General features: G+C 51.0%; 8 protein-coding genes across 11 annotated transcripts; 2 read left to right on the forward strand and 6 right to left on the reverse strand.

Annotated features, from left to right (window-relative positions):
• Positions 1–1038: 1038 nt before the first annotated feature.
• LOC9650478 (U-box domain-containing protein 4) lies at positions 1039–3282 on the reverse strand. The gene is made up of 4 exons (XM_024663066.1): positions 2998–3282; positions 1286–2794; positions 1143–1226; positions 1039–1072 (listed from the first exon to the last, which is right to left on the reverse strand). The coding sequence occupies exons 1-3, from the start codon at positions 3280–3282 to the stop codon at positions 1167–1169; spliced, it is 1854 nt and encodes a 617-aa protein (XP_024518834.1). The 3' UTR covers positions 1039–1072; positions 1143–1166.
• A 1776-nt stretch (positions 3283–5058) lies between these two features.
• Positions 5059–8193, reverse strand: LOC9650479 (sterol 3-beta-glucosyltransferase UGT80A2). 2 transcript variants are annotated; one of them, XM_002989299.2, is made up of 14 exons: positions 7592–8193; positions 7354–7526; positions 7055–7294; positions 6880–6991; positions 6642–6806; positions 6526–6589; positions 6404–6461; positions 6170–6347; positions 5982–6112; positions 5818–5920; positions 5682–5758; positions 5573–5620; positions 5364–5513; positions 5059–5299 (listed from the first exon to the last, which is right to left on the reverse strand). In XM_002989299.2, exons 1-14 carry the CDS (start codon positions 7863–7865, stop codon positions 5117–5119), a joined length of 1956 nt encoding a protein of 651 aa, XP_002989345.2. In that variant the 5' UTR covers positions 7866–8193; the 3' UTR covers positions 5059–5116. The 2 variants fall into 2 exon arrangements, with proteins under 2 accessions (XP_002989345.2, XP_024518852.1); XM_024663084.1 differs by having other exon boundaries at positions 5982–6347.
• An 88-nt stretch (positions 8194–8281) lies between these two features.
• On the forward strand, positions 8282–11443 carry LOC9650428 (DEAD-box ATP-dependent RNA helicase 42). The gene has a single exon (XM_002989248.2). It carries the CDS (start codon positions 8299–8301, stop codon positions 11275–11277), a length of 2979 nt encoding a protein of 992 aa, XP_002989294.2. The 5' UTR covers positions 8282–8298; the 3' UTR covers positions 11278–11443.
• Positions 11444–11559: 116 nt separating this feature from the next.
• Positions 11560–14025, reverse strand: LOC9650429 (alpha-amylase). Its single transcript, XM_024663067.1, has 7 exons — positions 13651–14025; positions 13472–13601; positions 12967–13390; positions 12576–12811; positions 12379–12515; positions 12163–12332; positions 11560–12104 (listed from the first exon to the last, which is right to left on the reverse strand). The coding sequence occupies exons 1-7, from the start codon at positions 14023–14025 to the stop codon at positions 11579–11581; spliced, it is 1998 nt and encodes a 665-aa protein (XP_024518835.1). The 3' UTR covers positions 11560–11578.
• A 52-nt stretch (positions 14026–14077) lies between these two features.
• Positions 14078–15707, reverse strand: LOC9650481. The gene is made up of 5 exons (XM_002989301.2): positions 15579–15707; positions 15251–15504; positions 14981–15192; positions 14498–14759; positions 14078–14441 (listed from the first exon to the last, which is right to left on the reverse strand). Exons 1-5 carry the CDS (start codon positions 15649–15651, stop codon positions 14145–14147), a joined length of 1098 nt encoding a protein of 365 aa, XP_002989347.2. The 5' UTR covers positions 15652–15707; the 3' UTR covers positions 14078–14144.
• Positions 15684–18175, forward strand: LOC9650482 (actin-related protein 3). 3 transcript variants are annotated; one of them, XM_024663038.1, is made up of 11 exons: positions 15684–15767; positions 15845–16091; positions 16161–16385; positions 16436–16582; positions 16642–16734; positions 16821–16940; positions 17002–17112; positions 17171–17296; positions 17360–17452; positions 17516–17607; positions 17665–18175. In XM_024663038.1, the coding sequence occupies exons 1-10, from the start codon at positions 15721–15723 to the stop codon at positions 17594–17596; spliced, it is 1290 nt and encodes a 429-aa protein (XP_024518806.1). In that variant the 5' UTR covers positions 15684–15720; the 3' UTR covers positions 17597–17607; positions 17665–18175. The 3 variants fall into 3 exon arrangements, with proteins under 3 accessions (XP_024518806.1, XP_024518805.1, XP_024518804.1); XM_024663037.1 differs by having other exon boundaries at positions 17678–18175; XM_024663036.1 differs by having other exon boundaries at positions 17516–17707.
• Positions 18143–20299, reverse strand: LOC9650430 (two-component response regulator ORR24). The gene is made up of 5 exons (XM_002989302.2): positions 19984–20299; positions 19776–19928; positions 19329–19679; positions 19184–19260; positions 18143–19080 (listed from the first exon to the last, which is right to left on the reverse strand). The coding sequence occupies exons 1-5, from the start codon at positions 20102–20104 to the stop codon at positions 18370–18372; spliced, it is 1413 nt and encodes a 470-aa protein (XP_002989348.1). The 5' UTR covers positions 20105–20299; the 3' UTR covers positions 18143–18369.
• Positions 20300–20584: 285 nt separating this feature from the next.
• LOC112342005 (pentatricopeptide repeat-containing protein At2g03380, mitochondrial-like) lies at positions 20585–23317 on the reverse strand. The gene is made up of 2 exons (XM_024663088.1): positions 22536–23317; positions 20585–22469 (listed from the first exon to the last, which is right to left on the reverse strand). The coding sequence occupies exons 1-2, from the start codon at positions 23292–23294 to the stop codon at positions 20811–20813; spliced, it is 2418 nt and encodes an 805-aa protein (XP_024518856.1). The 5' UTR covers positions 23295–23317; the 3' UTR covers positions 20585–20810.
• Between the last annotated feature and the right edge of the window lie 813 nt (positions 23318–24130).

A 24130-nucleotide genomic window follows, 5' to 3' on the forward strand; every position in this document is an offset into this window, starting at 1 on the left:
GTACTTCTCTGGGCTTTCCCTGTAGATTTCATTTCCCGTACCCAGATCCAGCATAGGAATGCCCAAACGTCTCTTCTTGCTGAAGAATGTCTGTGTGATGCCTTCAACGTACCCTTTACAAGCTTTGTCTAGGAAGAACAGGGACATCGGGTGCTTGCCATCATAAAGCATAACATCCGCCTTGACAGTGTAAGCCAGAAGCTCCCAAGGGGCAGAGCTGATTATTGTGTAAGCTCCAGGTTGAGGAAGAAATTGTGAAACTGGATGCATCAAACTCCGTTACCACAGCATTCAGGTAACAAAAACCGCGATCTTAATCGTTATATGGTTGCAGCGACGTCTCTGCAAACTTGACATCCGAGTTGATTGCCGTGAAAACTGTCTACCCATCCCTGTGGCTCGCAAATTTCTTCTCCTTCAAGGTAGAAGACCCGAAAGGCTGTGTCCATCGCTTCACTTGCGGTACCTTGGTCTATCCGCGTCATCATCGTCACTATCATAACCTGTGTCACGCAGGGACACAAAGCCTTGAAGAGGTCCTTGCAACAGTTTCGGTCCGGATTGGCTGCGAGGACGACAGCCTCCAACTCTTGGTAAATCCGGTGGTAGCGTCGAGTCCATTGATTTGATATATCCAGGTTGACATGGGCAGTACAAAGACGATGAAGGCGACTTGATACTTTTGTCCAGCGACAACGACTTGGCGCTGGCCGTGGCCTCCGCGAAAGCTTACGGAATGAAGGTACATCGAGTTTTCAAAGCTAAACACACGCTTTCTTTCACTCGCCTCTCGCAGGTATTGAGGCTTTACGTCGACTGCCCACACACGGCGGGGAAGCTGTGCAGATGGAAATCGCTTCGCAGGACGGTGATTGCATCCATTATGCAAGACAGACTGGCAACGAGCCATGGAAGCTCGCCTGGAACCGGGTTCTCAGCTTTAGGCAGCGGCAAGAAGAAGATCTGTGACATCACTTGATGCTATAACAACCGTATCTCCTTCTTTGACGATGTCACTACCTGGTTTAAATCCCAAAAGCTTCGTTGACAGAACAGTAGCTCAAGCTGACCTCTGGCTTCTCCAGCGTAAACGATCAGAATACCATAGCAAAGTCGGGCACTTGTTGTGATTCAAAGCTCACCTCTATGGCGGCACAAAGCGAACATCAGTACTCCTGTTGCTTTCCAACTCGTTGCTCTCGAAAGTGACGAAGTAGCGCCAGTGCCTAGACACATTTCCGTATCAAAAAATCCCTCTGTGAGCGTAGAAAGAAAGTTGAAGTACCTTATCTTTGCCTCGTGGTGTGCCCGCGAGAGATAACGCATGCAACGGTGGCACCGCGCCTTCCTGCAACACCATTGCTCGGTGCTTGCTACTGTTGATGCAGAGATGGAGCAGAGCAGCCGCGGCATTCTCTTGTCCTCGCGGGGAGCCCGTCTCCACCACCTGGACCAGCGCGATGATGCCTCCTTCCTCGGCGATGGACACTCTCCCTTCTGGCACAGTTGACAGATTCGCCAGTATGGCAACCGCTTTGTCCACCATGCCCGTCGCAGCTTGCGAGGCCAGCTCCACCAGCGGCCTGATAGCTCCAGCTCTGACCATCCTCGGCTTGTTGTCGTGAGAGGTTGAGAGGTTGAAGAGCGCCGTTGCTGCGTCCTTCTTGCCACCGGGGCTGCCGCTTGCCAGCAGTTCCACCAGAGGAGATATCGCACCCGCGGCACCAATCACTTCCTTGTTGTTGTCCACCACGGAAAGGTTGAAGAGCGTAGCGGCAGCGTTCTCCACTGCTGCGCTGCTTCCCGCTTTCAACACCCTCACCAGTGGATCGATGGCACCCGCCCGGGAGATCTCCGCCTTGTTGTTGTCGTTGATGGAGAGGTTCAAGAGAGCTGTCACGGCGATTTCCTGGGTTTGCTCGTCACCATCGTCTAATAACGCGATCAGAGGCCTCACGGCACCGGCCTCGACAACCAATATCCTGCTCTGTATGTCGTCTTTAGCCAGCAGGCGTAGCTCTGCCGCCGCGTACTTGCGAGCTCCAGCAAACGGAGAGCTCAAATCAGTCACCAAGTTCGTAATGAGTTGCTCGAAAGCCTGCGACGTCTCACCACTTCTTGTCACCCTGTCCTGAAAGCTGTTATGCCGTTTGTCGAGCTCCAGTAAGGAATGAAAGCGAGAAGCTCGGCCCAGGGACTTGGTTTGCCTGTAGTAGCGGCCACTGGCCGCGTTCCTTGCACAGCCCACATTTTTCTCAAGAGCAGCAGCCTCAGCAACGTTGTTTGCTTCACACCAGCTTGTGATGAGCGCCTTGACCGTATAGTTTGGTATCAAGTTGTCATGCGGCAAAGGTTGGCGTGTCTTTGGACACGAAAAGTTTCCCTGCTCCAGCCACCTCTGGATATAAGCTCTCTCGTATGTCTGCCCCGAGGCCACAATCACCGGATCCACCATCAGCTCCAAAGAAAGGGGACACCTGAAATCTGCTGGGATAGGCACACCCCAAGCCTTGTCATCGTCGTCTATTTCGCTCAGCAGTTGAGTGAAGAGCAACAAGACGTCCTGTATCTCGGCCTTTTGGTCCTCCGAGGCAGCACTCTCCCCCTCTCTCTGCAAAGCTTCCAGCTCCTTCCCTAGGCCATTGTTGCATCTGATGCCCACCTTGCTTGCAATGCTCTGGAGCTTGTTTCTCCCAACGGCTTTCCCATGTCTATGTTGCAAGAGCATTGTGTCGATTTCCTCGGCTAGCCTGGCATCGGACACGTCTACAAAGTAGCTGCTATTTCCACCAGCCTGCAAGACTGTCGTTTCGTTAAGGAGTGTTACTATCTGTAAAGAATGTGAGAGGTGCTTGCCTTGTGAGGAAAATTCTTCAAGGCGTGCTCGATTTGCAGCGTCACATCCTTAAATCTTGTAGTCAAGAGCTGGCAACGCCATACCTGGAAGGAAATCTCGGTACTAAGCTAACTTTTCAAGGCTTTCACTATTAAGCTTACCTTGTATATCTTGCTTCCCGACATGTCCAACAAGACCTTAGCTCCTTGAAGCGCATTTTCAAGAGATCGAGCCCTTTCTCCTGCGATCGCACATGAATCCCCCTCAGCCAGCACTGCGGCTACGGACTTGAGATATACTAGAAGCTGCAGCTGATGCGAGGATAGCGAGTGCCTGCCAGAAGAAGCAGTAGAAGAGCCAGTGTCGCCGCCATGTTCGCAGGCAGCTATCAAACCCCGTAGCACGCCAGAAATTCGGGCGTGCGCAGTGCCACGATTCGCCTCCATTCCCGAAATATCCGAAGTATTTCTTTCCCGCGCTCACCACCTGGACTATAGGGAAGTTGTGTGGAGGAGCATTCTCACTCCATACTGGGAAGGCCGATCGAGGCGAGGGGATCCATTGGCGGCGATGCAAACCCTACTGCTAGCGCTGTGCTCCGCTGTGGAGCTGCCGAGGGCGGCAATTCGTATAAAATAACAAACGTACACGTCAGCTCCTTAAAAACAACACCAGCAAGATGATTCTTTGTTCTTAAGAAAAGAATCTCATTTAAAAAAGCTATAATATGAATAATTGGTTTGCTTAAGAAAATCTGTGGTGGTAGTGGATATACCTAAAATATTCTTGGATTCTGGGATATTTTACCATCTAACAGTTGTTATTTATTTAGATTTATTTTTTATTTTTTATTTATAAATATTTATAATTTATAAAAAAATTAAATACTTATTATTATATTTTATTTTTCTGTGAAGGAATATTTTAAAAATCTTAATAGTTGTTGTGCTTATAAATTATAAACATATTTATAATTATAAACATGCATTTGATCATTTGGATTAATAAATTGTAAACTAGATAGACAACAGGAATAGTTGCTTTGATAATATATAGGCAGAAAGAAATGAGTTTATGATTGCTTTGATCTACTAATTATCATGGATGGATTGCTCACTACCAAGGAGCATGTGAGACTAGAGATCAAAGGAACTAGAAGAAAGCATTATATTTTGTAATGAGATAGAATTTATTTATGAAAAGATGGGTTTGAGCTCGCTCAACTTAAAAGTGAGTGAGTAAATACAAAATGTGATTTAAAAATAAAAATTTGAATTTTTTGTATCCAGTTTCTCTTAAATCCTATAGCAACTGATTTGTGGCACCAAGTTGACAGCAACCAAACCTATATGCCTTGTAAAACTTCAATTATACTTTTTGGTATATAATAAGAATCTGGCTGATTGATGAATTATTATTCAAACTATTCAAACTACTCACTCTTGTATATAAGCTAGGTTTTTTTGGTTAATTGATATGCATATTGTTTGTATTCCATTTCTATATTCTATGTACTCATAATGTTAAATTTTGACTTATAACATAAGATATTATTAGTAATGTAAATGTAAATAGTTTATAGAGGCTCAAATACCTTTTTTTATCAGATATTTAACTTATTGTAAAATAATCAAATTGCAGCAATAATCTCAGACAAAGACAATGACAATATATAAGAATATTAACTACTGGAAGTTGAGTGATGATATTTATTTTTTTCCTAAAGAAATTAAACTTATTAACACATACAAATTCTCTTTTCATTTATTCATGAAAAAAAAAGTTTATTTATAAACTTGATTCTCTTTTAAAAAAATTTGTGATTACTATTACTCTTATAAATTTTATAGATACTCATGGTAAATCTTAGTAACATATAATATACACTAATTTATTAGTTATAAATTTTCTTTCCCAATTAGTGTAAAAATTTGCTACGTATTGCATGTAGCAATGCTTGGTTTGCTTAATAATAGTGTTATTCCTACTTATTAATTCAATTGATCAAATAATTATAAACATGTTTATAATTTATAAACACAAGATTAATCATACTGGATATCAACTATTAGATGGTAGAAAAAAAAGAATATACTAGAAAGGGCTTACGAAAGTTCATAAATTATAAACATGTTTACAAATTATAAATATAAGATTAATCTCAACCGTTAGATGGTAAAATATCCTAGAATATCCAAGCATATTCTTAAGCAAACCAAAAATAGAAGTGTAAGTATTCCTAATTAGATCTTTTATAAAACTCATGTTTACAGACTGAATTTAGCAACAAAATATTCGCCGTAGTTTCTCCACGAGGCTGGAAAGGAAGCTCGAATCCGATGGGATGTCTGGAGCCTGATCAGGCATATCCTTTGGCAAGTGCCTGTGGAACGCGTTCACCGCTTCTTTCACGCCGTCCTCCCCGTCCATATGCTTGGCCAGTTGAATCGCTCGCTCTTTCACCTTTTTCCCAAGCCAAAGAATGAGAAACTATCGATCTATGCTAGGAAGACGTGACCAATCTTACCTCCGGCTCCAGCATGAAACGAATGGCAGCAACGAGCTTCTCCAGCGTGAATTGATTCACTGGAATTGGAGCTGGGCCAACTCCTTTAGCATGGACTTGCTCTCCCCAGAATGGCTGATCCCCGAAAATGGGAACTACAGTCGTCGGGCACTGCCAAGCACGCACACTCAGTAAGTCAAAAAAACCTCCGCTCTTGCTCTTGCTTATACCGCAGCTTTGAGACCGGCAGCTGTTGTTCCCGCGCCTCCATGATGAACCTACGACATAGAAAGAGAGGGTTGGATGAATTGCAAAAGAAAGTTGTCATGAGAAACGTACCACTCCAGCGCATTGTGGAAAAAGCCAGTCGTGAGGACAGTTATCAAGTAAATAGATAAAATCTGGTGGATCTTTTACTGCAAAACGGAGTCCAAGTTTGATAACGCACATGAAGTTTTAAAAACGAATTACTTACTGTCACCCAGGCCTCCCCAACCCCTGGAGATTATGCCGCGTTGGCCAGTTTCTTCAAGAGCTTTTACTATGATCGACGTCATCCCCTTGGGATCTTGAACAGGCTTCCCAAAACTCGGCGTCAAAACAACACTCGTATGCAATGAAGAAGGATTTAAGACTTACAAGGCTTCCAAAACCAACGTAAATTGGCTTTGCTCCTGCTTGCAGCCACTTGGAGAGTTCCGCATGGGGCTCATAATCTCTGGCAAGATCTAGAAAACAGAAGCCAACCACGTCGACACGCTGGCCCCAGTCTGCAAACAAGTGGAAACTTAAATCAACGTGACACGGAAAAAGAAGATACGCAATACCTCTGGGCTTGGGGACCAGATGTGGACTCCATATGTAACCCGTAGGTAAGTCCGATATTGATCCTATTGAACCGCTCAAGTAGGTAATTGGACGGAGCTTAAGTTTCTTCTTCCGGAAGTCGTTTATCATGCTCCGAATTCCCCACCATATGAGGGAGTCCACAACTTGGTAAGACATCTGCCATTATTTCAAAACTCACAAAAATGTTCGCCATAGTATAACTCGCCACTCACCCGGTAACCAGCCGGATTCTTGATGCGTGCCAACGGATGAGGAAACTCACTGGTCGGCCTGCAATAGCGGCCACGGGACATGTTAGTGATAGTAGAAGAAAGAACGTCATGTTTTTTCTTACGTCCAAGGCATTGTAAAGAAAATGTGAAGTGGGACTCTCAAGTACTCAGCCACATGAACATGACCTGCAGAACTGTCGGCATTGTAAACGAGATAAAAAAGCCGAGAGAAACTTACCATACGCGGGAGGATTTGCAATCATCGCCTGAGCTCTGAAAGGAACTGGTCCATCAGCCTCAATACAGGCAGGAAGCAACGAGTTTATGATAGCTTTGATCTGCTTTCTTTGAATAGTTATCTCGGATGGATTGGAAGGAAGAAACCCTTTGTTTTTCACCATGTCTGTAATGAGCGCGACCTGTCAGTGAATGAGGCATCAAACAATAAGCTCAAACTGCTACCAGTTGACACGTACATCCAGCTAGAATTTTCGGATCCCCGCCTAAAGGATAGAACTCCAGCCCAGCAGTCAACACAAACTCCCGAAAGTTGGCGTGTGTAGCGAGGCGTACACGGTGGCCGTATTCCTGCGTAAGTAATCGCACGCATGAGTGAGATTTTCACTTCAGAAAAATGAACGAGGAAAACACCTGTAGATGCTTTCCGATCGCAATAAATGGTTGAACATCCCCTCGTGTACCAACGATGAGCATTACAATCTGCAATGGCTGCACTTTGAACTTCCTCTCGTCCCACTCCTCGTCGTAAATACGAAGGGAATCGCTTAATTCGGGCGCAATGAGCTCGGGCATGATGCGAGCACTTCCAGCCACATCAAACTCGACAGTTCCATCCGTCTTAACAGTAGCCAAGCGTTGCAACATCTTTTTCTGGAGATCAAAAGAAGAAGGTAGTCAGTCCAAGGAATTTATGTTGAAGGAATGTTTACCTTTCTTCTGTCGGACAACTTATCCGCGACCTTTCTTCGTATGTTTTCTTCCTCGTGTCTTTGCAAGCTAGCTTTCTCCGTGGCTGATCGCAGCAACCTTCCATTGGTGGTATGATCGCGCGTTTCCTCGCCATTCGTGGCGGGCATGGTCACTGACCGTCCCAATCCCCTATCTTCTCACCGCCAAACACAAAAGGTTCTAAGCAAGGAAAAAATAAAAGCAAAGGAGAAGACTAACCGGATCCGGAGGAATTGTCTCCTCGCGACGACGGCGTCGAAGTGGACGCTTCGTCCGATCGCAGCGGCAAAGCTTGCTCGAGCATGAGGAGCGATGGAGCCGAGTACGTCAAGTGGAGCTTGGGCTGATCGTCCGGCGGCTTCACCCGGCACACATCCGACGCCGATTCCTTCAACATCCGCTCGGGCTTGACGCCTTGATCATCGATCTGCTGCGCGGCGGCGGCATTGGCATTAGCTGGACTGGATGGAGCCGAGGAGGAAGAACTGTCCATCGCGACCAAATATCCCAAACCCTTTGTTTCCTCCAAAATCGTGGCGCTGATCCTACTGTAGCTCCCTAGATCGGTTGATCCCAGCCGAAAAGCTCCGCTCCTAGTGGATTCCAATCTGCTGCTCCACCCATGGCGAAATCCTCGCTACATGGCGACCAAAACGATCAATCGCAACCTTTGGAGCTGCGGGAAGTCCGATTCACGGTGTGATCACAGACCTAGGGCCCAAGGATGGATTGGATCCGGCGATGGCGATGGAACGCCTCCGGCTCGTTGCGCCGCGCCATAGCTATGCGCTGGACACAGAAGCGCCATAGTCACCCCGATGCCGTCCATCTCAACGGCTTTGTTTTACGCATATTCTATGACGATTCTCCGTAGATTCACATCTAGGTATATTCTCTCTTGCCCTAATTTGCTAGGGCTGGGGAGCATGGGCAAGGAGAGGGACCGCAAGAGCGAAGAGCGCAAGGGCGAGCGGTCATCACGGGGCGAGGATTCGAAGCGCGAGCGCGATCGGGATCGAGACCGCCACAAGGACAAGGTACGCAGCAGTAGGGATCGAGATCGAGAGCGCGATCGCGAGAGGCATCACCACAGGGACAGGGAGCATCACAGGGAAAGAGAGCGGGACAGGGACAGGGAAAGGGATCGGGACAGAGACAGGCATCGCGAGCGCGAGAGAGATAGGAGGAGCAGGGACCGTGAGAAGCGAGAGAGAAGTAAGCAAGAGGAGGATGACGAGGAGAGGGAGAGGGAAGCGAAGAGGGCGAGAAAGGAAGATGGTGGCGATAGTAGTGGTGAAGGGAAGGGTGTGGAGGAGGAGGGCGGCGACGACAAGGAGGCCGAGCAGAAGAGATTGGACGAGGAGATGGAGAAGCGGAGGCGGAGAGTCCAGGAGTGGCAAGAGCAACGGCGGCAAAAGGAAGATGAAGAAAGGGAGAGCAAAGGTATTGCAGCTCAAGGCGAGCAAGGCGAGGTCGCAAATGGCAAGGCATGGACGCTCGAAGGGGATGAGTCTGACGAGGAGGTTGGAAATGGTGATGCGGCTGCTCGAGCTGAAGAGAGCCAAGCTAAGGAAGGTGGAGGAGTCGAGGAAGCTCCAATGGAAGTTGTCCAGGAAGAAGAGGAGGAGGTGGATCCTTTGGATGCTTTCATGAACACCATAGTCATTCCCGAGGTGAAGAAGCTCCAAGCGGCGCCGCCTTCTGTCGCTGGTGCTGGAGCTACCGCTCAAGAATCTAAAGCCTCACAGCCTCCAAGCATCTTGAAGAAGAACCGAGGACCTCGAGGAGACTCGGAGTCGGAGGTGGAAGCCGGAGATGACGACGACAGTGATGCCGAGGAAGACGACGAGGACTTTATAAAGCGGGTGAAGAAGACCAAAGCCGAGAAGCTGGCGGTGGTCGACCACACAAAGGTTCCTTACACTTCCTTCCGCAAGGACTTTTACAAGGAGGTGAAGGAGATCCAGAGGATGAGCAAGGAAGATGTCACGGCATACCGCAAGGAGCTGGAGCTCAAAGTCAAGGGGAAGGACGTCCCCAAGCCGATCAAGACGTGGAACCAGACCGGCCTGAGCAGCAAGATGCTGGACGTGATAAAGAAGCTGGGCTTCGAGCGGCCCATGCCGATCCAAGCACAGGCGCTTCCGATTATCATGAACGGCCGGGACTGCATTGGTATCGCAAAGACAGGCTCCGGCAAGACGCTCGCCTTCGTTCTGCCGATGCTGAGACACATCAAAGACCAGCCGCCGCTTGCTCAGGGGGACGGTCCCATCGGTCTCATCATGGCTCCGACGAGGGAGCTTGTGCAACAGATATACAGTGACATAAAGAAATTCACCAGAGTTATTGGGCTTACCTGTGTCCCTGTCTATGGTGGCTCTGGAGTCGCCCAGCAGATTAGCGAGCTCAAGCGTGGTGCCGAGATAGTAGTGTGCACACCGGGAAGAATGATCGATATACTGTGCACCAGCTCCGGGAAGATCACAAACTTGAGACGGGTGACATACTTGGTGATGGACGAGGCCGACCGCATGTTTGACATGGGCTTTGAGCCACAGATAACCAGGATCGTCCAGAACACGAGGCCGGACCGGCAGACGGTGCTCTTCTCCGCGACGTTTCCACGCCAGGTTGAGCTCCTGGCTCGTAAAGTCTTGGACAAGCCGGTGGAGATCCAAGTTGGAGGACGCAGTGTGGTGAACAAGGACATAACTCAGACGGTGGAGGTCCGTCCGGAGGAGGATCGTTTCCTGCGGCTGCTCGAGCTCCTCGGCGAGTGGTACGAGAAAGGAAAGGTGCTGGTGTTCGTCCACTCGCAGGAGAAATGCGACAGCCTCTTCAGGGACCTTCTCAAGGCCGGGTATCCGTGCTTGTCTCTCCACGGTGCCAAGGACCAGACCGACCGGGAGTCGACGCTGTCCGACTTTAAGTCCAATGTTTGCAACCTCTTGGTGGCGACGAGCGTCGCAGCGAGAGGTTTGGACGTGAAGGAGCTGGAGCTGGTCGTCAACTATGACGTTCCCAATCACTACGAGGACTACGTCCACCGCGTGGGACGCACTGGACGGGCGGGCCGGAAGGGATGTGCCGTGACTTTCATCGCCCCCGACGAGGACAGATACGCTCCCGACCTTGCCAAGGCGCTGGAGCTCTCGGAGCAGCCCATCCCCGAGGACTTGAAGAGCCTGGCTGATGGTTTCATCGCAAAGGTGAACCAGGGGAGTGAGAAGGCTCACGGCAGTGGCTATGGTGGCAGCGGCTTCAAGTTCAACGAGGAGGAGGACGAAGCTCTCAGGGCCGCGAAGAAAGCCCAGGCCAAGGAGTATGGCTACGAGGAAGAGGAGGAGCCTGGCGAGACGGACGATGACAACGAAATCCGGAAGACAGGAGTGGACATGATGCTGGCCTTCACAAACGCAGCCAAGGCCGTGAACTCTCAAGCCGCTGGAACCTCCGTCGCCGCCATCCCGGTCCTGCCGAGCATCACCATCCCGGGGATAGTCCCCGGCCAGCCGTCGGACTTCCGCGACAAGGCGATCCAGGTGGTGAAGAACTTGCAGCACAACATCCAGAAGATCACGGCCGAGTCGCTCCAGGAGCGGTACGAGGCGGAGCTGGAGATCAACGACTTTCCCCAGCACGCTCGCTGGAAAGTCACGCACAAGGATGCGCTGGGACAGATTAGCGAGTGGACTGGAGCCGCGATCACGACTCGCGGGCAGTTCTTTCCACCGGGGAAGATCCCAGGCCCCGGCGAGCGCAAGCTCTATCTCTTCATCGAAGGTGGATCCGAGACCTCGGTTAAGAAGGCCAAGGGGGAGATCAAGCGCATCCTGGAGGAGTCTACGTCCAACATGGTGTTGCAACCGGCTGTCCAACCTGGGAAGTACTCTGTCTTATGATTCATACTCGACGCTTCTAAAGTTTGCTTCGTTTTTTCTTTTTTCTTTTTCACGGTGGGCTTCTTTTTTTCTTGAAGGCTGGCAGGATGCCATAGGCTGGGAACTGCTTGTGAGACGCATTTGTCTCTCTGCTTACCAATCACTTATAAAGCTCACCTTTTTTTTATTTACTTGCGTTTTTTTTGGTTACGTGTTTTAACCAGAGACTTTTGTGGCTTTCAGGGGGAGCGATTCTCTTGGGAGCTTTGCAAGCACGAGAAGATTTATACCATCCGACAATGGTGATGGGAAATGGTGAGTTTCATTTCTTCTTGTTTTTAACATTCTCACGCTCGTCTTCGTCGTCATCGTCATTGTCATCGTCATCTTCATCATCTTCATCATCGTCTTCATCATCGTCATCGTCGTCCTCATCATCTTCATCGACCTCATTGTCTTCGTCATGGATCTCCACTTTTTGCTTCACTGCTGCTGGCTTGCTCTTGTCCGTGTCCTTGTTCTTGCTGTTGTCAATCCCGCTGGGAGGCGGGAGCTTGCAGCTCTTCAAGGTGTCGCTCAAGTCCTTTGCGTTTGAGACGAGGCCGGGCACCTCCTGCATTATCCGGCCCACGGTTCCACACGACATGTCGGTGGTGATTTTGATCTCCACGTCTGTCTTGGTGGCATCTGCCGCACTGCCACCAGCCGCGTTGATGACAATATCGGACGTGAGCTTTGGCTGTGGAAGGATGGCATGCTCTTTCATGTTCTCCCAGATGGCGAACTCTGGTCCGGTCATGATGATCTTCCACGCTGTGGGATTTGGGACGAGCGTGCCCATGTCAAACCTGCGCATGGCTTTGTATAAACTTTGATCCTCCAAAAGAATGACTACTACTTGGTTACCTGTTTCCGAGCTTGATGATGAGCCTTTCGTCGACACAGGCAACGTACATGTCGAAGTCCGCTGCAAGAATCGTGATCTTGCTGTCTGAGTGTATGCCGTTGTTTCGTCTCAGCTCCATCAGTTGTGAGATCTTGTCCTTCATCCCCCAGTCGAAGAAATGGTCCCAGAACTGCAAGAGGATCGATTAAAAGCTCTCAGGAGGCTCCCAGACTTACAATGCATGGTATGCCTGGATGCGTGATGATGTATACGTAGCCCAAGAGAACTTTGTCATCGGGAAAATTCCAGTGTCTCTGAGTAGATCCCGTGTCGTGATTGTCGACAAACGTTACAGCTTTTGTTGGATACCACCCTGCTCAAGACACACAAAAGCATCTTGTTTCCGGGACGAAACATAGATAAGAAACGTTACCAATAAGACCGGGAGGCTTCCCCTCTCCGTCCCGCAGTCGCCAGTACTCGTTCTTCACGGCATCTTGAAGAACTCCTTTGGTGGTGAAGTCGAACACACAGGAAAGTCCTCCAGTCCCATCAATCCAATCGCAAAGCTGTTGCCTGTGGGTATCTGTGACGACCAAGAGAGTCAATTCTCCTAAGAGAAACAAATGCGCGCTTACTTTGGTTTGCAGCCGCCCTGCCGTTTTCGTAGTTCAACGAAGTCCAGTACTCGCCCACCGAGAAGCTTGGATGTGTTCTCTCGCAGTATCTATATGAACATGCTCGTTGAGAGTTTCAGGAGAAAAAAGAAAGCAAAGTTTGTTCTTACGTGATGTTGGTTGGATGTGTAACGTGTTGTTGCTTACATCTTGGTGTAGGCCGGTGAGTAGCCCTTGACGAAATCGAAGCGCCAACCATCGAATCCAATCTCTGCCTTCATCCAGTTCATCCAGTCTGTGAGCTCGTCTTGCACTTGCTTGTTGGAATGGTCCAGGTCCGGAGCCGCTCCATAGCTCTCACCACTATCCTTGGACCCCTTCCCACCACTGTCATAGATGTCGTTGCTGACCAAAGCCCACGGTCCCCAGTCAAGCCTCTTGTCCTTGGTTCCACCCTCGTAAAGGTTCCAGTGTCCAGTTGAGTCTTGCTTCCAGCCACTTCGATGGTTGATCACGATGTCGGCGATGCAGCACAGGTTATGCGAATGCAAGACGTCGATGCATTCCCTCAGCTGGGCCTCATTCCCGTAGCTCGACGAGTTAAGATCGTAGAGCTGAGTCGGCAAATATCCTGGGAGCAAACCAAAAGCGGTGGAGTCAGAGCAAGTTTGCTGAAACAACAGCCACCAGGAACGAAAAAAGAGTGTTGTACCATGCTTATCAACCGACTGTGAAGGTGGTGGAAACCACACATCTGTGAAGCCGGCAGCTTGGATCTCCGCAGCCCTGCTCTTGAGAGTGTCATACCAAGGCTTCTTTGCTTGAGATTCCCAGTTGAATCCCTGGAAGAAGAAACGATCAATGCTTCGAAAACTAAAAACCATTGCTTACCTGCAAGACAATGTGGTATCGAGAATCCGGATAAGTCGGCCGAGGCGGCCTCTTCTTTCGAACCACACCACCGCTACCACCGCCGCTACCACCGCCCTGCTGCTCGGCAGCGCGAATCGCTAGATTTCGCTTCCTCCATTTCTCTTCCGACCGCGAAATCCCAATCGCGAGCGGGTGACAGATCCCACCAACGCTGTCGGCGTTGCTGCCACTACACCCTACCTTCCCGAAAGATCTTGCTGCCCGGCTCGAAGGGGCCGCGCTTCTCACACTGCAGCAGGCGCCAGCGCTGCCGCCGCTCCCCAGCCTCGCCGCCGAGCACGATGGATCATCCACAACCACGCAGTGGAGAGCGGCGATGGCGCAAGGGCTCATCTCTCCCGCGCATTCTCTCTGTGCCCTAGGTTTCCTCTTTTTTAAAAATGGATTAACTTAGTGATAATCTTGATTAAAAGTATCTAAGCTGGATTAACAGTAGCTTTAGCTTCTTCGTCCTACGAGACGAGCGTCTCTAAGATTTGGTCTGTGAATTCTCGGAGGATATGACCTCTCTCAGGGATTTCGTGGTACTCCACCCACGATTCTAGCTTCTTCACCACCATTCTTTGGAGCTCCACTGGCACCAAGAAATCCTTCTCGCCTTGCCAGACGTGGATGATCTTCTTCGTCAAGTTCTCGCCCTCGAACGGGTTCTCCAGCTCGGCCGGATCAAACGGCCACTTCCCAAACATTACGCTCGAGTCCCGGCACAGCGATTCACTCAGTCCCTGCTGCAGCGCTTCTTTCCTCTCCTGCCAAGAGGAAACTTTGTCAGAGATTTGATCCAAAGGAGGAGAGATTGACGAACTTGGGCATCGGATTCTCTGGTTTCTTCTTGAGCTGCTCGATCAGAGGGACACATATCGGCCTGGTTCATGTTGACGGTGCTGGACGTTGGAAGGATTTTCTGTGTGAGCCACCAGTAGACGAGCCAGGGCGCGTAGTGCGAGACACTGAGGAAGAGGCGGTCGCCCAGCGGCTGCTTGTTAAACACCGCTCGGCCCTCGGGCGTGGACACGCTCGGCCAGAAGTAGTTTACCACCGGCACGACTAGAGCCACACCGGCGAGCCTGAGAGAACAAGATCAAACCAGTGAGACAAACTTTTGTTCTCATAGAAGCAAGCAAAACAAGTCTTTGATCAATGCAGGAAAAAGATTGAGCAGCAAAGATCGAAAACCGAGCCTGGAGACAAACACACACAAGAAAAATCCAGAAACAAATCACGCAAAAATCACCACGAAAAGCTCACGAACAAAAACGCAAGCTTTCCACGCAAAAGGAAAGCGAACCTTTGTGGAATGTATTTAATGCATCCCCACGCGCCGTGAGCTCCAAGAGAGACGGACAGAACGTAGAACTTGGATCCCAGGCCGAGAGAATCGGCCAGTTCTTCCACATCGCGAGCCTCCGACTCGACGCTCCTGGCAGGATGTGGATCGCTCTGTCCATAGCCGGCCCTGTCGTAGCTCACCATGTACACTCCCAGCCTTTCAATCGTATCCTACAGTCACGCATTTCGATCGATCTGTCCAGTGGAGGCAACAACAAGTAGGAATTACCGGCGATGCGCTGATGAGAGCGAGGCGGCAGCGCGTGTAGCCGTGGAGGATGACGATCTTGTGCTTGGCTTGGTCTTTTGGAACTCCAGCTTCCTTGTAGGCGAGGTAGCGGCCATCGCGCAGCTTGATCCGAGGCGCTGTCACTGGCGGGCCGCCTGGAGCTCCACAAATCTTCGGCGGAGGCGCTCGGATGGCCACTACCGCCCAGGACACGAGCACAGTCATCGTGAGCAATGCAGCCTTGGACCAGAGCCCTGGAAGGAAGAAAGAAACACACCGGATCGATCGACGCCCACCAGGAGTGAAGATATTTCGATCAAGATCTTACGCGAGAACGAGGCTGCTGCCGCGGAATCGTTGCGCGTGAAAGCTCGCGCCTTGGACGCTGATACCCTGGCCATTGAATCCCAAATGGCACGAGATAGAAGAAAACCCTACATTAGGGTTCTTGGTGGTGTGGTTAGCTCGCGATGGATGCCACGGGCCGGCCGGCGGTCGTGATCGACAATGGCACCGGGTAAGAACGATCGATCTAGAGCGCTGCCCGCATTCTTCCTTGTGCGATTCAGATCATCGAAATTTCATCCTTGGCAGCTACTCCAAGATTGGATTCGCAGGGAATGTGGAGCCGTCCTTCATAATCCCCACGGTCGTGGCGATCAACGAGTCCTGCCTCGCCGCTTCCTCTCCTGCCGCGCTCTCTCCACAGGGCAAGGGCGGATGGCTCGCGCGCCACAATGCTGGTGTCATGGCCGATCTCGACTTCTTCATCGGCGACGAAGCTCTGGCGCGGACTCACGGCCCCGCGTACACGCTCACGTATCCGATCCGTCACGGCCAGGTCCTTGCTTGCGATTCTTCTCTACCTCTCTTTCTCTCTCTCGTGATTCATGGTTTCTTCTTCGTCCAGGTGGATAACTGGGACGCCATGGAGAGGTTCTGGCAGCAGTGTATCTTCAACTACCTGCGGTGTGATCCCGAGGATCACTACTTCCTCTTGACGGAGAGCCCTCTCACGGCGCCAGAGAATCGAGAGTACACTGCCGAGATCATGTTTGAGACTTTCAATGTTTCTGGCCTCTACATTGCTGTGCAAGCTGTTCTAGCCCTGGCTGCTGGCTACACAACTTCCAAGGTTCTTGGAGATCTTCTTTTTGTTTGTAGCTCACTCTTCTTTGTTTCCAGTGTGAGATGACCGGGGTTGTGGTCGATGCCGGCGATGGAGTCACGCATGTCGTGCCTGTTGCCGAGGGATACGTGATGGGCAGCAGCATCAAATCCATCCCAGTAGCCGGTCGAGACATCACGTCCTTTGTGCAGCAGCTCATGCGAGTACGTATATGGCTGCGCTTCGTTTTCACGCTGACAAGGATGCATGGATCGATTTCCAGGAGCGAGGCGAGCCTGTTCCTCCGGAAGACTCGTTTGACGTTGCCAGGAGAGTGAAGGAATCTTACGGGTACACATGTGCTGACATTGTCAAGGTAGTGCGAAAGATGTTTTTCTTTCTCCTTTGCTTTCCTGCTTGCTCATGCATTGAACTTCATTCAGCATACGTTCGCAATTGCAGGAGTTTAATAAGCACGACAGGGAGCCGTCCAAGTACATGAAGCAATGGACTGGCACGAATTCGAAGACCGGGCAAGCTTACAGTTGCGATATTGGTTACGAGCGTTTTCTCGCTGCTGAGGTAAAGCCTTCGGCTTTCTCTTGCTTGTGCTAATTTGCTTTCGCTTACTTTTTTGCTGCAGTCATTCTTTGCTCCTGAAATATGCAGTAGCGACTTTTCCACTCCTCTCCCTGAGGTTGTTGACAAGTGCATTCAGTCCGCCCCGATTGACACCCGCCGAGCGCTTTACAAAGTAAAACTAAACACGCTCCCTGTGCTCCTCTTCTAACACACTCTAAAACTGTCAACAGAACATTGTTCTCTCGGGAGGCTCCACGCTTTTCAAAGACTTCCAAAGGAGACTCCAGCGTGATATCAAGAAAATTGTCGACTCCCGAACCACGGCAACCGCAGCAAAATACGGTGGGGATGTCAAGGTGTGTGTTTTCTTTTTCTTTTCTTAGTCGTGCTGTGATCTTGACGCTATGGAGACCTTCCAGCCTGTAGAAGTGAACGTGGTTGGACATCCAATGCAGCGATTCGCCGTCTGGTTTGGCGGTTCGGTCTTAGCTTCGGCTTCAGAGTTCTACACGGTATGTGCATTTCAACTTTGATCTCTTCTCCATCTCACTCGCTTGGTGCTGGCATCACCTCAGGCATGCCACACAAAAGCGGAGTATGAAGAGTATGGACCCACTATATGCCGCACCAATCCGGTGTTCAAGGGAATGTTTTAAAGCCAGACAAGGTATTTGCTGTTTTTCGTTAAAGGTTTTCGTATTTCTACCTTGCGATACTCATGGAGGTGATGACGCCAGATCAATTCATGAGATGAAATTTACTGAAAAGATGGATGGAGTGGAAGGCTCGCAGGGAGATGGTGGGTGATGCCAGAACTGTGACGAGTTGCCGAGCAAAGGTTTCCTTGAAGCTGCTAGCAGATCCCGGCTCCGAGCATGGCTTCCTCTCGGAATCATGCGGTGAAATCGAAGAGAGGTTTCGGCCGAAGTGCTAGCCAGACGGGCTAGAGTTTCGTCAAGGCGCGTTTCATCTCTTCGAAGGGAGCGTTTACGCCATGGGTGTGAGGAAAGGGGATCAATCCGAGGTGACTTTGGAGTTGCTAAGCTGTGCGCAGGGATGGCAAAGGGTTTGGAAAGGTGGCAAGTTTTTCTACATGTAGCTATAGATTCTTTGCTCATTTACAGGAGAAGAAGTGGCATTTTGGTCGAACGTTTTGGATTTTGTATCGTCTCCCTTTGGCCCGTTTGAAACAGTCCTGGATGAAAGTCGGATGACAAGAATTTTATATTCTGAGATTTTTGGCTCTCATCTTTGTCTCTTGCATCTTATAAACGCAAATATTGTAGAGACTAGCTTTTGTTTTTCTTTCTTGAGGATGAGGACGAGATGGATGATGCGAGGCTTTAGGAGCATCACAAGCTTCTAACCAGCTTCATCATTTACCAGATTGGTAGAGCGAGCGTACCTTTTTCTCATCTTAGCTTTGCTGTTAGAAATCTATCGACCAGTTCTCCTGCTGTTGTAAGGATGGAAATGGTGGCGGCGGCAATGGTGGAATGAAGTAATTGGACCCCTCGGGGAGGCAAAAGTCGTCCAGCTCTACGCTCGAATCCTCTGTGATCCTGTTTAGTCCCTGTGGCTGCTGGTTGGATGGTGCTGCAGCCTTGAACGAAGCAAGATCCGGCAAATCCATTTGCTCCTCCACCGAGCTACTAAAGCTCGACTCTCCTCCAGACCGCTGCTCCTCCTTGATCGCCGCTGCATTCGCCGTTGGAGCTACACTCCAAGCGCTTCCCCACTCGTCTTGCATCTTCAAATTTCCCAGCTCGATCGATGCTGTTCGTTGCAGAGCTCCGCCACCTCCACCGCTTCGGTTCCGATCAAACGCAACCTGTCTCATCTTGAGAGCTCGAGGACCTTTCAAAACCTGTGCTCCACCACTGCCTCCGTCACCACCACCACGAATCGATGACTGGAGCTGCTTGAGAGCTGTCAAAGTCCCGGGATCAAGTTGCTCCACGCCTTTCCCGAACACACCACCGGCACACGAGGTTGTCCGAGCTATGGAGCTCTTGGATGATCCAGCCGGGCGGACGAACATCGAGCCACCAAAGCTACCACTCTCGTCAGCCTGGAACGAAGCAATCGGATGAGGTTCCATGTCCACCCCGCTCAAGCGCTTGAGTCCCAGGCGATATTTCTACACAGCACCACCACCACCACCACCACCAAAAACCGGTTAGTCATATTAGCTGTGCCGAGAAAGCCAAAACAAAACTTACAAATCATAGGCAATATATCACCTGCAAATGACTTGCGACATTCTCCCTCGTGAGTCCTTGGACATTCATAATCTCCAGAATCCTCTTTGGCACCGCTTCTGCTTCCACAAAGATTTCGATCAAGCATAGCTTCTTCTACTGAAGAAAGATATACAAGCCAACTTACTTTCAACGCCCAGCTGATTCACTGCCTTGACGAACAGCCTGTGGAGATCCCCGGACCAGACAACTCGAGCTTTCTTGAGGCCGGAAATGTCTTCTATCTGCTCATCACCACCCGAACTATCGGCATCCTTTTCTTTCCTCTTCTTGGACGTGTACTCCGGGAACTTCTCGCTGCTATCGTCCCATTCTCCAGACGATTCCTCCTTGGCAGCCTCTCTGGCTCCACGCTTTCGCACTACGTGCTGCCAGATGTTCCGGAGCTCTTCGATGCGCACGGGCTTGAGGAGATAGTCGCAAGCGCCGTGCGTGATCCCTTCCATCACCACGCTCGTCTCTCCATTGCCAGACATCACTACCCAACAAAGATAACACTCTTAGCCATCCAAGTAGTAGAGAGAAAAAAAAAACCCAAGAGAGAGTGAGAGAGAGAGAGAGTATGATCGCTTACTTATGACTGGAAGATCCATTTCCAAGCCAATGAGCTCCAAGAGCTTGAATCCATCCATGTCTGGCATGTAGACATCGCTGATGACGAGGTCAAATTGAAATTTCTTCTCGCGTAGCAGCTGCAGCGCTTCCACGGCCCTGCTGCACGCAGTCACTGGCAGACAAAGATCATCAATTCTCCAGTAAATTCCTCTCGCCCAAAAACTTACCGTGATATTTACACTGTAGGAGCATCTTCTTGAGGAGGAGCAAGCACAATGGATCATCGTCCACAACCAGCACGCGCATTCCTATAGGAAAGCCCTCTCCATCCGTCGTATCGTCGCTCATCGTTTCGGCCCCGGCGACTAGGGATTCCTACCGATTCTAGCCAAATCAAACCCTCCCCCGGCCAAGATCACCGCCAATCCCCTCCCCGGCACCGCGGGAATTCACATCCCCGTGCTGCCAATGGAGTAGAATCCCACACCATCGCCACGCTCGCCCCTAGCCAAAAGAAAAGGAAGAAGAAAGAGGAGAAAAGAGCTCATAGCAAAAGGGAAAGCGAGTCGTCGGATAGGCTACACGTGGTGAATATTCTGGGGATATTCTTGTCCGGGGTATATTCTGCTTGACAAACGCCCGAGGTGACAATTTGTCAACGATGGTGTTCTTCACGTACGGCAAGTTGACACTGCATGCCAAGAGATTCCCGTGAAAGACTGGGACTTTAAACACACACATACACACAAAGAGAAGTTCCTTTCTCTTCTTTAATAGGTGAAGATCTACTCCCACTCTCGGATATAAAACTTCCATCCTCTCATCCCGTACGGAAGACACTCACAAGTTGTATAGAACTTCGTTTTTCCAAGTACAGGAACAAGAATGTTCTCTCCGTCTCGTACGGAAGACACTGTGACAATAAGATTGTGTGGCCCATTCTTTGTCTTGTCGTACATAGTTCTTTACTTTATCTCAAGAGCTTCTCTCGAGGTTTTCCTCGATCAATCACCAACTTTAGTAGAAAACTTTAGATCTCGAGGTTCTGATCTCCTCAGTAGATGGTAGCCATGAGGACGTACGGCGAAGCGCTCTTGCCCTCCACCTCCATGATCTTCCCAAACGCGAGCTTCGCCACCTCCACATTCTTCCACTTCTTACACGCCGCCAAGACGCTCGTCCACACCGCCGCATCCGCTCGCCCCGGCATGCTCTCGATCATCTCCACCGCCTCGCGGAGCCGATTGTCACGTCCCAGCATGTCGATCACGCAAGTGTAGTGAGCGATCCCGGGAGCAACCGACGAGCTCGCCACCATCGCCTCGAAAATCTTCGTGCCTCGATCCACGAGCCCGGCATGGCTGCAAGCCGCGAGGACCGGCAGGAAAGTCGCGGCTTCGGGATCCAATCCTTCCTCCTGGAGCTCGCGGAAGAGCTCGAAAACTCGCGCTGGATCGCCGTGGCGGCTGTATCCACTGACGAGAGCGTTCCAGTGAGGAAGAGCTGGAGAAGTGGTTGAGTCGAAGACGTGGTGCGCGACGACCATGCTGCTGCCACACTTGCCGTAGAAATCGATCAGGGAGCTCGCCACCGCAGCGTCACTCTGGAATCCATCCCGGCAGGCCAGAGCGTGGAGTTTTCTCCCAGAGTCGAGGCTGGCGAGGCCGCTGGAAGCCATGAGAGCCGCGACGATGGTGAGCGGCGAAGAAGAGACTCTTCCTCCTCCAAGAGCCAGCATCTCCTCCAGGAGATCTAGTGCTTGTTGGTGCTGCTCGTTTTCCACGAATCCCAGCATCATCGCGTGCCAGGACACGGGCGTGCGCTGCTGCTGCCCGATCGAGTTGAAGACCAGCTTCGCATCGCTCAATCCTCCACACTTAGCGTACATGTCGATCAAGGTGTTGGCGACGAAGATATCTGTGTCGTGTCCCAGCTCCATCGCTCGGCGATGGATCCTCCTCCCTCTTTCCAAACACTGTTGGAGCTTGGACGAAGATCCACACTTTCCACCATCGCCATCTTTGGAAGCCAAGCTGGTGCAAGCCGAGAGAGCAACCCTGAAAGTTCTGGCGTTTGGAAGAACGCTGCTGCTTGCCACCATGGATTCGAAGAGCTCGAGAGCTAGCTCCGGCTCGCCATTCTCGGAGAGTCCCAGCAGCAGCGACGTCCAGCAAACGACGTTGTGAATCGCCATCCTGTCAAATACCGCTCGAGCGTCGGCGAGGCTTCCACAGCTCGAATACATGTCCACCAGCGTGCTCGCGACGAACAAGTCGGAGGTATCCAGCCCCAGCTTCGCCGCCTCACGGTGGATCGCGATTCCTTTCTCCAGTGACACCAGCTTTAGAGCAGGATCGTCGACTTGTTGGCCGATGCTCGAGCAGGCCATGAGCGCCCCCACCAAAGTCCGAGGATTCGGCGACCATGATCGCTTTCCACCATCACCCTGCGAGAATAAAATGGATAGAGCGAGCTCGGCTTGATCGTTTTCCACGTACCCGAGCAAAAGAGAGTTGAGCACGATCATGTTGTGGCAAGGCATTCGCTCGAAAACTCGTCGAGCATCCTCCAGGCTTCCACACCTCGCGAACGCGTCCACCAGCGCGCCCGCGAAGAAGATCTCTTGCTCCACTCCATGTTCCCGAGCCAGGCAGTGGATCGCCCTCGCTCTCTCCAAACTCGAGAGCTTCAGTCTTCCATCAACGCCTTGCTCCTTTCCTGCGAGACCAGCACAAGCCATGAGCACCGCCACAAAAGTATGAGCGTTTGGATCACACACCTCGAGCATCGAGTGGAAAAACTCCAGCGCAAGCTCCAGATCACGATCGTCGCTGCTCTCAGCGTATCCCAGCAGCAAGCTCGTCCATGCCACCACGTCGTGGCGATCCATCCTATCAAAGACAATGCGGGCATCCAGCAAGCTTCCACTCTTCACGTACATGTCGATGAGAGCACTCCCAACGAAGATCTCCGTGGAGTCGAGCTTGCTGCTGGCTGCCAGGGAGTGGATCGCCATCCCTTTCTCCAGGCAAGAAATCACGGAGCTTCCATCTTTGCTTGCCGCTGCCAGCTTGGAGCACGCGGTGAGAAGAGCCACCAAGATCCTGGAGTCGCCAGCGAGATTCTCGGCCAGGATGCGAGGGAGGAGATCGAGGGCCTGCTCGAAATCCTCGTTGATCACGTAGCCAGTGACGAGAGCCGTCCAGGCGATGGCGTCGCGGCGGATCATCTGGTCGAAGACGCGGCGGGAGCTCTCCATGCTGCCGCAGCGGGCGTACATTGTGGCGGTGGCGGTGGCGACGAAGATCTCGTGCTGGAGATGGCGCTGGATGGCATCGAAGTGGAGCTTCTTGGCCGTGTCCATGTCGCGGCAGGAGCCACACGCCCTGAAAGCGTCCAGCAAGCTCCACAGCGACGGCGAGGGAGGAGACTTCTCATCGCCCTCTTGCTCCGGCGCTCGAAGCGGAGATGGGAATGGGTGATTTCTTGTTCGTGCTGCCCTGAGAGAGAAGCACTTACGTGATCTTAGTAACACCATCAATCATCTTGCGCATTCTCCAAGAACCCTAAACTCCTCTACTTGGAAGAATTTCTTGATAGAACTATCAACTTTAGAACAAAAGGAAGAACCAAATCTTCAAAGCAATTGCTGGAGCGCTTGGAGCTCCTCCATCTCGATCGATCTCGCAGCACTATCGCCCTTCCATTCCTCCACCACAATCTCGTAAACTCGCCGCTGCTGCCGAGGATTCCCAATCACCCGGCGAGCATCGAATTCGCCACAGAGCTTGAGCTTCTTGGACGCCGGCTCCAACTTGTCCACCACGTCGCCCAAGATCGGCTCCTTGGACACATACTCCATCCTCGCCTCCACAAGCTTCCTCATCGCCCTCTTCACGCCATCGCCAAGCTTCATGGCCTCGTCCACCAGCCCCTCCTCTCTCGCCAGCATCCTCCTCAAGAGATTCGCCCTCTTGCTCACGCACTCCACCATCGCTCCAAGCAGCTCCTCCTCCTCCAGCCACAGCAAGAGCTCGAAAACCTTCTTCTGGTCCTTCCAAGTCTTGAAAAAATCCTGGTAGCTACAGAATCGATCCTTCTTTGTGCCGCTGGAGGTGCCACCGTGGTATTCAGTCCAGGCACTCATCTCCGCTAGATCAGCCACGCTCACCAGCTGATCCGCGCAAAACTTGACCAGCACCTTCTTGGCCGCCTCGTTGTTCTTCAAGCCAACCAAGCCCGCAGCCTTTTGCATGGTAATGATCGCAACACAACACTCGCTCTCCCCCAAGAGGAACCGTGACGTGTCCAGTATGAGCTCGGGCTTGTTTAGCAGCAGCATAACCACGATCCAGTGCTCTTGTAGATTGGTCC

This window comes from Selaginella moellendorffii, unplaced genomic scaffold (genome assembly GCF_000143415.4).
Source record: "Selaginella moellendorffii unplaced genomic scaffold, v1.0 SELMOscaffold_96, whole genome shotgun sequence".
Classification (NCBI taxonomy): domain Eukaryota; kingdom Viridiplantae; phylum Streptophyta; class Lycopodiopsida; order Selaginellales; family Selaginellaceae; genus Selaginella; species Selaginella moellendorffii.